We start from the raw sequence: 13,496 nt of genomic DNA, 5'->3' as shown, positions 1-13,496 counted from the left end.
ACAGTTGTATTCTTTGACGCATGATCAACTGAAACATTCTTTTTGAAGACATTGAAATAAGCCATATATTATTGTATCAAATTTGTATTTTAGATATTGATGTGGTAGGCACTGATATTCAAGAAAATCATTCATTATGAAAATTAAATATTAATGATGTCTAAGTGAAAAAAGAGAAGAAAATTTGAATATGACATGAATAAAATACATAGTATCAGCTATTTTAGTCAGGACAAGATGAAAAAATGCATCTAATTAGCAGAAATACTAATTCGCTACAATAAGCGAAACATTTTCAGCATTCTTTTATTAGTGTAATGATTTAATTAAAAACAGAGAGAATATAAATTAGTAAGTACAAAAGTAATAAATTAGACTTTAAGACTCTTATCTCCCTCTCAGGTACATAGCTCAAGTGCATTACATTAAGTAAGGAATTGTTTCCTAACATTTAATAATCATCATCATGTTTCCTAACACTTAATAATCATCATCGTGTTTCCTAACATTTAATAATTTAACATCATCATGTATCCTAACATTTAATAATTAAATTAATTTCCATTTCAAATAGGGAAAAAAACCTACGTGCTTCACAACACATACCTAGAAAACGTGATGAAGAATTGCAGCAGATCTAACTGTCTGTGCTGTGAAAATGATATCTGCAATACAAATGGGGTATTAAAGTTGAACACATAAACGTAGAATGTTGAATTGTCTGAGCCAAATATATGCTCATCATGTGAGAAACGAAGCTTGAAAGTTCCACATTTGTGGTTTTCATCCAGGAACTTTTCAGGAGATGATGCTAGAACAATAGCAGATAAAAATAAGTATTTACCTTTCACAGTTTAAAAAGAATAATTAATTTTGCAATTAACAATTCAAATTTGATAGAAAAATCTTTCCAATAAAATACACTCAATTCACAACTAATGCAATCAAAAGTATCTTTAAATAGTCACAGATTTACATGTATACTATCTAGTGTAAAAATAAAGATTTTAAAAGATAATAAAAGGACCTTTAAAAACAAAATTCAGAGAGAGAAACAAGATTATGAAAAGGATTTATTTTAAGCAAATTAATCGTTACTCGCCGGAACAAGTGTTTTGAAAATATAATTGAACTAAAACTACTGTAAATGCAATTCATATAAATAGTTCACTAGCATCTTTACTATAACTAACAAACTAACTTTACTATAACTGACAAAGCCCATTTCAATTTCTGTCAGGCACAAAAGTAACCAACTAGTATGAAGAATTTTTGCAGTTCTATTATCTTTTTCCATTTTCTAAACTTTCAGAGAGAATTTCCTTTTTGCCATTTTATTGTTTTGCCATTTGCCCCAAAAAATTTACAATTTACACCAGAACATTTCCTTGGCAATAGTTTTTCTACCAATTTTGCCTGCCAAACTGGTTAACCCAACATTTCAAATTTCCCAGGGAACCCTATTTTTGGTCAAAAAGGAAGCATTAAAATGGCCACATTCTTTAGAGACAATGAAATAGTATTGTCGCGTTTTTCTTCTGACACCAGTTACATTATTTTCTTCCTTCGTGTTCGTAAGGGGTTCGTGTGGATTTGGAGTGAATAACGATGACAGCACTTGATGAAGCATCAAAACACATTTTATTTACCAATATTAATCAGGACAGCATCCAAAACACTTTTACAGTCGTCGAAGATCTACTATAAACACTCTGGCACAATCAGCGACATAGCCTTCACACTATCAAGCTATAACGGTCGAGACAGCTTCACCGCAAAGCACCAGAGTACAGCTCGCAACTATGCTTGGTCATTCTCGGAACTCCACATACTCTCGAGACTCTTCAAGCTACAACTTGCGATGCACTTGACGACACACAGAGCACAGCTCCCGACTCTTCGGTTCAGTCATTCCTGGAGCTTAACACGCTCTCCCCACGATGCACTAAGAGACTCTTCGATGTACTTGACGACCAACTTGGCACTCGACTTCGAAACACTCACTCAATGACTGACTATTAGCTCGCTAGACGAGGCACACACACTAACTGAATACTGACGCGACACACTATCTCGCACTCTGACTCTCCGCTACCAGCAGGGTTTATATAGTTTTTGGCTTGTGTTCGAGAACACTCTGGGCTTAACCGGCGAGAATTCATTCCAGAAGTTCTCCATCTGTCCATGGCACATCGGCAATTTTGTCGCCAAATGGATGATTTCTCGCCAAATGTGGCAACCCTCCCTTCCCTTGCCATTTTATGGCAACCCTAAACCTGCCTTGCGGGGAAGCCATCTTACTGTGCCTGGACATTTCATAACAGTATGTAGTTAATTTTCAGCTTTCTCAATTTCAATTTGTTTTTCGGTACAAAATTCATGTAACTCTTTTTAAATCTAGATTCTAAATTTTAAATCTTTATTCAGTACTTTTAAATCTTTATTCAGTAATTTTAAAATTTTTACTTTCAGTAAGTATTCTGTGTTTTTATATTAGAGCACATTTTTCCACATCTCTTGTTTAATTAGCTACATTCAATTAACTTTACAATGTTATCACTTTTATTATACAAGTTCAACAGATTTTTTGGGGGGGGGTGTAAATTCGCTTTTACTATTTTAACCGTTACATAACTGAAAATTCCAAAAAAGTATAGGGGTATAGATTTTTTATTACTGAAAGCACTCTTAATTAAAATATATCAGGGAAACCTTTTAACTATGAACACTGATGGACATCCTTTTAGAGGGCTCCTAGATGTAACAGAGAGAAAGAGTTCTAATATTGCCCAAGGAAGTCTGATGATTTACTTTGTAAAATAATGTAAAAATTTACATATAATGCAATTCTTACATACATTTTTTTAAAACCGTAAATTTCGTCATTTATTGGAAATGCGCACGGCAAAAGGGAAGTTTTTTTCCTCTACTACCACAGTAAGTTTCAAAGTCCTAGACGTGCGCTGGTTTCACAGTGTGACCACCACCCACAGAACAATGGGCAAGAGTATATATTTTTAATTCATATATTACGTGTCTCGAGGATCATAATATTCAATTTCTAGAGTTTTTAGTAAAAAAAACTATAAAATAATATAGTGCGAGTCAAAGGGTTAAATTACTTGCAAAGGGAGGAAAAGAAAAAAAAAAAATTTTTTTTGACATATATTCAAGCAATTCACAAAAAATGCTAAAAATATACATTTCTGAGCAGTAAGAATTAGAGTTAAGCTAGGATTAATAACTTCTCAAAATTTTAATACAATAATGCACACTTAAATGATAAAATGAACATTATTTGTCTCCTGAGTGGACTACTTAACAAAGTTAGATGGATGCACAGAAAGGTTTATAAATTGTTTTGAAAATTATAATTTATTTACCAATTTATATTATTAAATTGTGTAGTACATAAATGACAGATATATTTCACTATAGTACATAATATCACTTATAACTAACTTATAACTGTACATAATACTAACAAAACAAGATACAGTATTAGAGAACACAAATAACATCATAATTTGAAAGATGAAACAAAATATCATTATGATTAGAAAATCTGAGCAAAATACCAAAAAGATACATACAGGATGCAACAGATATATTGACCAGAGCTGAGTCAGAGCAGGATATTGTAAAATCTACATCAACATCTGGTTTAACTGGTATGTTCATGAAATTAATATTTGTATAATACCGATCTTCAGGTTTGGACATGTTAAACGTATACTGGAAATCGATGGACAAATTATCTGAGGAAAGGAAAAAAGATACAGAACTGGTATTAGAAACCGTTTTCCAATGGACTCTGAAATTGTTTTATATCAAATATATTTTTTAAGAAGTATTAAAGTGAGCTAAAACATAGCTTAGAACCATTTAGTTAAGAATTATAATTTATGACTTAGAATAACAAATTGTATTAACAGAAATACAATATTTTTAATCACAAAAAAAGGGGGAACAAAAGATACAGCTACTGGATGCTATTAAAAAGTTAAAAAAAAAAAAAACTGTAACAAACAATTAAGTATTCTGCAATTACTTTGAGGAATGACTTTTAGATACAATATTAGATTAATTCTTGCCTTGCAAATGATTTACACATAAATTCAAATTATTAAAAAAAAGTAACAAAAACATCAAGCTAATATTAAAATTCATTAAAAAAACTATATCACATCCATTAAGAACATGCACAGCACTGATTAGTACAGAAACTGATAACTGCAATTTTTTTAATTGATTGGAAAAGTCCTGGTCACAGTTGCTGTCATATCATCAGCTTAATGGCAGGGACCACCATTTAGATGCATTTCACACTTAACACTTATTCAGAAAATTAGAATGAACTATTTGGCAGGGGAAAAAATCCTACTATTTTATTAAGACTATGGAAGCTCAATACAGAAATAATTTGATAAACACAGACAACCCGTTCCTTTTCAGAATCACTCCTCTTAGTTTTAAGCTTCTAAGGAAAAGTAAAAATCCTTTTCAGTTTTCTAACCTCACCTTCACTTTCAAAATAATTACTGATGAATTAACAATACTCAGAAATGAAATTTTATGTTGAACTCAAGAATATCATTTGTGTACCTCTCAGCAGTTGGCAACACACACAGAAGCAAACAAAAAAGGGTGGGACATGGAAGTTATTTCTCTCAGAAGTCACATGCTCTAGCTCTATATTAGGCATGGCCAAACTTTGGCTTCCAAGCCACATGTGATTTACAGTGAAACACTTAATAGTTTTATCCTCAAAAAATAATATGAAACACTGTACTATTATAAGCTTTCCTATAATCAATCATTTATTTAAAAAATTTGATTTCAAAATGTTCGTTGTCCCTTAGTTGACAAAGTAATAAAGAAACAAAAAAAAAAAGTAAATTGAAATAAATTTCTGTTAATAGCAATGTTATTTGTAGAGCTTTAAGTAACTACTGAGACAGCAGAATAGATATAAAACACATGGTGCTAATGGTTAACATCCTAAACAAGTCACATAATGAATGTTTACACCTCAAACTAACACTGAAACAAGACAGTATGTGATATCCGGTTTTTATATATATATATGCAGATTAAATTATCTAAGCTGCAATCCCTGCATGATGGTCCTAATGTTACTTGCGGATAAGAAACTAATATATAGCATTTCATGCGAAAATCCTCACAAGTTACACTTCATTTAAAAACAATATCCAAATTTCAATTTATTTGTAGCTGCCTGGATACTTGCATTATATTTTTATTCTTTCCAGAAAAATGTATATGATTTCAGATTAACCCAAAACCACAGGTTTTATTCTTCAAACTACTGCTGCATTCTTCATTCAAATGAATTTTTTTTGCATTACTGCAAAGAATAATATATCTTTCATTATAATTTACTACTCTTGATTAAGTAATTATACTGTTTGGTAATGAATACTACAAATGAACATAATATGCTTTGTTTTCAATATTTAAAAAATTGAATATACCATACGGATGTTTATTTATATATCATAGGGACATACCTTTCTGAAAACAATGCAAGGGCAGCAATTATCCATGCACATTTTAAATAATAGTATTAGATTTAAAAAATGGTAAATCCTTGTTTATTTACTTGAAACGTTTGCATTATAAAGCTATTTTATAATGAGGATATAACTTCTTGCTTGCAGTTCTTAGAAAACATAGCCGTGGCTCCAACTGATAAGCAGTTTGGACATGCTTGTTACACATTCTTACAGCCCCTCCATCACAGTTATGTTGTAAGTGTACTTATGACAAAACGAAGATTTCAACACTCTTCTTATCAAACTTAAAATCTGGAGAAAATTCCACCCTTTAGTGCTAAGAAGTCTATAACTGGTGCTGGCTGCATACAATAATTTAACTTCCTCTGAAAGCTAACATTTTCCTACAAGTAAACAAACACTTCTCACAAAGTTAATGTCTTGCGATTTTCATTTTGCTCTTTCCCTTTGAGAATTAATAAAAGCAACAAACAACAGTGCTAATGTTACTTTCCCTTTTAATTCTAAAAAATAAGAAATTTGTAAAGTTATGACCTCTTTGGTACACCAAATATACTGCTCATATCTCTCTATCTCCCCATTTAATTAACAATACTTGCACATAAATTTGGAAACTTGACAATTAACGAGCACTACTCAATAACAACCCTCTCTTTAAATTACATAAAAAGATTTTTAATTAACTGCCAGTTGAGAAAGAACTTCCTGGTATAAAATGTCAGCCATTAACTTGAAATTATTTTTACATCTTTTACATAGACTACTGTATGAAATACAATAGTCTATGTAATTTAATGAATATCCTTTACTTCAATCTGGAACACTTTTCAAAGAGTTCTTACATTTTATTCTGTAGTTTAACTCATACTTCTATCATTCTAACTTACTTACTGATTACAGGGTTCGTACATATTTCTGCACACGGAAATTAAGTACTTTTAAGGACATTAATGAAAAAAATTAAAGACCTATAAACAAATGGGAACAGAATAAATTCAGTTAAAAATATTTTTCTATGCCTGAATTTCACTTTTGTAATATCACCCTAAAAATAAAATAGATTCCTAAGTAGTATGCATTATTACTAAATATCAATTAACATAATTATTAATAAGTTTGAGAATAAAACTTCATGCAGTTTATCAAGTAGCATTAAATATTTTACACTTATAATAGGTAGGACATATCTGAAAGAAGATAAGTCACATTTACGTTTTACTAATAGTTAGCTTTATATTGATTTTTTTTATGTCTCATTTTGTCACATACTTGGTCAGTCTAGAGCAGAGGTTCTCAACCGGTGGTATGTGTACCACTGGTGGTACGCAAGAAGAAAATAGGTGGTACACAAAGAAGCAAAGTATTTTTAACTATTTATTTCAAAAATTAAAACCCCAAACACCCTGATAGAGTTTTTTCTCTAACACTCGCAAATTTATTCGATCTGAGCTTTGTTCAAAGGTAGGACATATTTGAAAGAAGATAAGTCACATTTACGTTTTACTAATAGTTAGCTTTATATTGATTTTTTTTTATGTCTCATTTTGTCACATACTTGGTCAGTCTAGAGCAGAGGTTCTCAACCGGTGGTATGTGTACCACTGGTGGTACGCAAGAAGAAAATAGGTGGTACACAAAGAAGCAAAGTATTTTTAACTATTTATTTCAAAAATTAAAACCCCCAACATCCTGATCAAGTTTTTTCTCTAACACTTGCAAATTTATTCGATCTGAGCTTTGTTCAAGAGTGGTCACGTTAGTCAAAAGGTTGAGAATCGCTGGTCTAGAGGTTTAGCAAATAGCAGGTAGATTTTATGTCAAACGGCATAGGTTAAAATGAGAAGTAAGATCACAATCAGCATCATTCATAACAAGACTGAATGTTATCACCGCTGCTGTTTGTTTAGAGAGAGACTTGCTGATTAGAACAAACCTGAAAGGCCTGATGTAGGCACAGTTGGCAAGTGTTGAAAGTTAGTCAGGTTCTGTTTGATGCAGTTAGTGTCATAGCTTTGTATAGAGTTCCAGGGGTTGTAACCCAGTTAATATACTCTTAGCTTCCTATAAGCCATTAAAGCACCAGAGGTGATAAATTGTTTTGTATTAAGTCTCACTAGATGCAAAAAATATGTTTTACTTGAATTTCTACACTTTTGCATTTTATCTTGTGACTACAGTAAGTATTAATGAAAGGCAATAACTCACTTTAGTATGTACAGATAATTTTTAAGGGTACACAGTTAGTTATAAATAATTAAATTAGGTAAATAGGTAACCTTAGTCTTTATGGATTTACATGACATTTCCATTTATTTTTTAACAATATTTGTTAAATAATCCCTATTAAAATCTAAATCAAATAAAATTTCAAAGTTTAAAATACATGTAATTCATGACACTGATTCTTAAAGGCTATTTAGAATAATTACGCATTACAAGCTACATAACATTTATGTTTTGTAACAAAACTCAACAAAATATTTATCCGTCATTTTAATTTGAAGCCTTACCAAACATTTTGGCTAGTTTATATCGATTTCCTTCTCTTTAAGTAGCTTTCCTAACAATAATTAGAGATTTGTCTCAATATGCAAACCAATGTTCTCGGTAGTTTCTGTGTGCTTTATCTCCTAGCTTGTGAAATTCTCCACAATGTACCTATGAGGGTTTACTTGATCTGGTAAAAGTTAAATAATCCAAAACCCCCAACAGACGTGAAGCAAATTATCACTATGTCTGAAAGTAACTACAATATCAGACAAAGGTTTAAATAAGCCTCTTATTTAAAAAGAACTAAGAACAAGGCATGTTCTCATGCTAACAAAGTAAATTACATTTCACGGTGGCATAATTAAACAAGAACAGTCAAAGTCAAACTAAAAATGTGGACTAGTGGTCAAAGATTATACAATTTAATTTTAATTTAATCTGGCCCAGTAACTCTATCACATGAGGAAACAGTAATGGAAAATTATAGTAAAGGCTGAAATCATAAACAATTGGGTAATTTACATAATAATAACTGCACATATCTTTGAAGAATAATTTTCCTTATGCATTCAGTCTCTTTCTTCAGCACGTTTCCTTTTCATTTTAGAGTTTTTGGATTTAATTAAGGATTTCTGTTTTTCTAAAAAACACTATATATACACTATAAAAAACACTTTCTAAAAAACACTATATAGAATGTATAGAAAAAGTGACTAATTTAATTTCTTTAGTAGTATGGAAAAGAAATATGAAATATATAGTAAATGCCGGTTACAGAGCTGGTGTGGCAGAATTTTTAGAATTTAGTCACACACCATACAACAAAATCTAGAAATGCCAAAACTTTTAGAATTTAGACAGGCACTGCAAGCAGAATTTAGAAAGGCACTTCAAGCAGAATTTAGAAAGGCACTATGCAGTCGAATTTAGGATCCACAGAGATTTCATCAGATGGGAAAATGCCTAGTGCCAGCTCTGTGTATGATGCATTAAGACATATTAGATGGATCTTTTAAATTGCAAGTTTTCAATTTCTTTATTAATAAAAAAAATCTCTTTCTATAATGCCTGCCCAAGTGGTAAGATTAGAAGCATTTTTGATATTTTCCATGCTTGTGTAGAGTGAAAAGTAGAGAATATAAAGGGAAGATAAACATGTTAAGAAAAAGATTCTAGTATCAGGAGTAAAACATTCAAATATTACGTCTTCATTGTTCTTCCAGACGTTCCCCTAAAAGTAAGAAATTTATTGCAAACTTTCTGTAAAGCACATCCAGTATGTCCTGATACCATGGAGACATTTTTCATTTTGTCACATATTTCTCGAATCTTCTAGAATCGTGGGTCTATAAATCTTGCCTTCAAATCCCTCTAAATTTTCCAAGCTGCAATGTCAAAAATACTAAAGAAAAATTATCCCAACCAAATCTGTAACACCAAAAAGCTGGAAATATTTTGGAAAAAAAAAAAAAAAAAAAGGGAGGGAAAAGTGTAAAATTAATTTTATAGAGAAAACTGATGCATATTCTGAGAATTTTGAATATTCTGAGACAAGTACATGGAAAAAACGCTTACTATGAAAAAATTAAAAAGGCATTTTTAATTATTTACATAGCTAATTTTGCTTTTGCTATGAGCTGTTTCGTAAATTATGCTTTATAGCATACCTTGTTTATTTTTCAAATTCAAAAATACTGTATAATAAGTTGCCAAAATGGAACTTTATATAATATGACAGCGAAAAATCAAAATGTTTTATTTTAATGTTATTTTTTAAATATAATTCCAATATATTACCATTATTTTAATGAATATTGTCAAAGTTATGATGTTTTAAAAAAAAATCGTTGAAAAATTCTCAGATTTCTGAATTAAAAATTTCCTATAGAAACTGATCTTAAAATCACTAAAATGTTGACAGGTCGCCAAATTTAGAACTGTTTAATAAAAGAATTCACATTTCCAAAAGCGAAAATTGTTTAAGAGCTGTTTATCCCAAAAAATTAATTTTGAAATGCTTGTGTTTCACTTCTTGCTTAAAAACTCGAGTATCCCATCATTTATATTAGAAATAGAAACAAATTATAATACATGAAACCATTCAAAAGATCACCATGTACGTCAGTGAATCGCCAAAAATATTACTCCAAAATGCTAATTCACACTCAAAATGGCAGTCGTAAAAGCAGACAGAAATTTCACTTGATTAAGGACCTTCTACTGTTTTTGGCCAAAATTAAGGACTTTTAAGGACCAAAAATCGATTCCAAAAAATTTAAGGACTCTTAAGGACTATACGAACCCTGTGATTAAACCGCAAACAGATTATCTTTAGCTAAAACAGGAAAAGATATGGCATTAGCTAAATTGAAAATTACCAAATCAGAACATATAACTTCAGATCCAAATAGAAAAGTATTACTATATACATGGAAGGCCAACTTTACAACATATTGTAAAAATCACAATAGAAGATGGTGAAAACAAATAATAAATGACATACAAAAACAGGAGCCATTTTCCTCTTCTGGATTCCCTACATAATGATTTGATTCATCACATCTGTACAAGAAAAGAAACTATGTTAATTAAAGTTGTGATGTATAAATATAAAAATAAATTGGACAAAATAAAAAATATAGCAACATAATACAACATTTTAAATATAATTTTTGATAAAAACATGCTTTTAGGAAACAAATTTGCTGCTTCAAGTCATTTTGAATCTAAAGACTCGAAAGCAAAGACATGAAATTACATTCAGATTGGAGTGATCATCATACTCAAAATGAAATAAAATCATTATAATCTTCACATGGCATTTTAGATTAAAATGCATGTGAATACAGAGACTTAGAATATTATAACCAACAGTTTTTTTTTTTTTAATAGAAATTTCCACCTGTATGAATCAAAAGCAAACTTAAGGAGAAATAGTGCACAACAGTTTTAAAGAATCACACACTGTATGGTAAATTAAAAGGTTTGTGAAATTAATTATGAAAAGAATAAATGATTTATTTTTACCACCATAATTTGCAATATACTGTATTAAATTATACCTCCTTCTTTATATATATATATTTTTAATATTTAAGATGTGTATATTGTTCATTATATATGTATATGCTTTTATGATGCACACTTGCGCAAAAAAAAGGACAGTTCTACATTTCCCGTTCTACTGGGATGATTGACGAAATTCAACTTGCATTTTTCATGTCTCGAAAGCGTGACTTAAGGTCCATCTACACGTAGATATTTCCTCGGCCGACAATATCTAAGATAGCTCGCCTGTCCACACGGAATGATTTTCTCATTAATACAAGTAGTCACTCAGCCATTCACCGTAAAAAGAAGTGTTCCCGCCCTCTACAGCATCGCTCTGTCTATGGTTTGTAAACAAAGCTTACGGTGTTGTCAAATAATCAAAATAATGGACGACTATTTTACTTTAAATTGCTGCTATAGCTACAGCTACAATTTTGAACTTAGCTACTGCTGCAGGAGGGGGGGGGGAAGCATTTGGACCAGAAATTGGGTTAAACAACGAGAAATTCATGATTCTCCCTGCTCTGGGAGTTGCATATTGAAGACACGATGGAATTCGGAAAGTATTTACGGATGACGCCGTCTGATTTTGATTTTTTGCTAAATTTAGTTTGCAGCAAAATTTTAAAAAATTATGCTTTTCTTTTGTGTACTGAGTGCACAGATTACTCCATTTTTTTTTTTTATTATTTTTTTTTAATTTCATTTTCTGGTACTACTAATTGCACAGTTAAATCTTGAAATAATAAAATAACCATGTTTCAGAAAAAATAAGAAACTGCTGTGCTTTAAATCAAAACCTTTATTACTGAATAAGTAGATAATAATGTTATGAAAATCAAACCAGTATGAGTAAAAAGTAGTAATAAAGAATAAAGATTACTACATTACCAAAGCAACAGAGTAATTTCAGTGCAATAATTTCAAATGAAAAATATTATAAAGTCTTAAGTAGCATATTTATTGAACATTAAAAAACTAATATCAGCATAATTAAATAACTAATACAATTTGAAAACTATGATCATATGACTCTATCAGTTAATCAGCTAACAAAATTTAGCAATATTGTATTAAATTGAGCTGTAATTTGTTTACACAAAACTGAGTTTGTGACTTTCTTTTGAGTTGGTACGTAACTACTAAAATTTTCACCAGCAGATCTAAAACACGTGCCAAAGGCCATTCGAAAAATAAAAAGAATGGTGTTAAAATTCAATAAACACCACACTCGTAAGCGAAAAAATAAAAACGGACTCTAAGTCATACAGTTCAAAATTAGTGATGGAAAAATGAAATTAAAAAGTTCTTGAAGGTGCAGAAAGTCCAAAATTGAGATGGGGGATCAAGCCCATGATGTCGATGTCCGGAGATAAACCTGATCTACTCTTTAACACTAGGCTATGATTGCTCGCATATGAGTTGTCGGAAAAGCTATGTACTTCGTCACGTGATTAACTCCCATTTTCAACGCAGTCAATGAGTCTCTGCACTGCCTGTAATTTCGCGACTGAAGATTTTGCTTTCTGAATTTTTCAAAATGTGTGACCATAGATTCAAGTAGTTTGAATATTTTCATCTAGTACATGGCATGGTATCATTAATAGTTTTTGGATTTTTTCTTGGGGGAGTAAAAATAATTTTCATCCCGAATAGAAAATATCTGTATATATAAAGGAATGGGGAAGACAAAGCTTACCAACATAAGAGAATCCCTTAATTTTATATTTTTAAAATTTACATGACTCGTGTCCCACAGCACAACATTTTCTCTATAGAAATTAGTTGAAAAATTTGAGTTTCGCTCTAACGAAATACAGCCATGGTTATTATTCCAAATATTGAGAAAAACATGTGATCACTCAAAGCAATCTTATTGGTTAGAGACTCTGATTTTATTGTACGCTAGTGAGCAGTGAACACCAGTTCTGAAATCGTGGCAGAGAACATGACCGATTTTTGGTGCATGGGTAGATCCTTAAAATTGTTGCTCTACCAGAAGGTTGGCCGATAAAATCGCTTTGTGTAGACGGCCTTTAGGCTATGTATTAGATTTATACATAGCATTGTTCTAATATATGTATTTTGACACAAAATCTGACTTTTTCTGAAATGGCATGCCAATTTTTTTTCCCTATTTCGATCCTACGACTCAAATTATACCAGATAGCCAAGTTTTGTAAAAATTGCCCAAGTAGTTTTTCAAAATTTTAGCTCCACCATGTTAATTCCATTTGGTATATATTTATTAATAGATCTTTTTCTATTAAACTTTTTTGATTCTTCCTTTCACATTTCGAAATTTAGGTTCATTACAAATGAAATTCACTCATTTCTTATGATTTATTTTTAAAATTTGCATTTTCAAATAATATTTATAAATTTTTCGGAAACATTTTGAATTACAACCTGTAAAAT

General features: G+C 30.7%; 1 protein-coding gene across 2 annotated transcripts in view; it reads right to left on the bottom strand.

Moving 5' to 3' along the window:
- Nucleotides 1–13,496, bottom strand: part of dsd (attractin-like protein dsd) — a 185,058-nt gene that overhangs the window by 20,386 nt on the left and 151,176 nt on the right. For both annotated transcript variants that reach the window (XM_085809220.1, XM_085809219.1), the window contains exons 19-21: nt 10,531–10,589; nt 3,594–3,758; nt 607–811 (exon numbers count right to left, since the gene is read on the bottom strand). In XM_085809220.1, the coding sequence (XP_085665346.1) occupies nt 607–811; nt 3,594–3,758; nt 10,531–10,589 (429 nt within the window). The remainder of the gene's footprint in view (nt 1–606; nt 812–3,593; nt 3,759–10,530; nt 10,590–13,496) is intronic.

This window comes from Stegodyphus dumicola, chromosome X2 (genome assembly GCF_044657685.1).
Source record: "Stegodyphus dumicola isolate Sdum_Otavi_A_Nest chromosome X2, ASM4465768v1".
Classification (NCBI taxonomy): Eukaryota; Metazoa; Arthropoda; class Arachnida; order Araneae; family Eresidae; genus Stegodyphus; species Stegodyphus dumicola.
The sequence above is the reverse complement of the archived record's forward strand: the minus strand, read 5'-3'. Positions and strand labels throughout refer to the sequence as shown.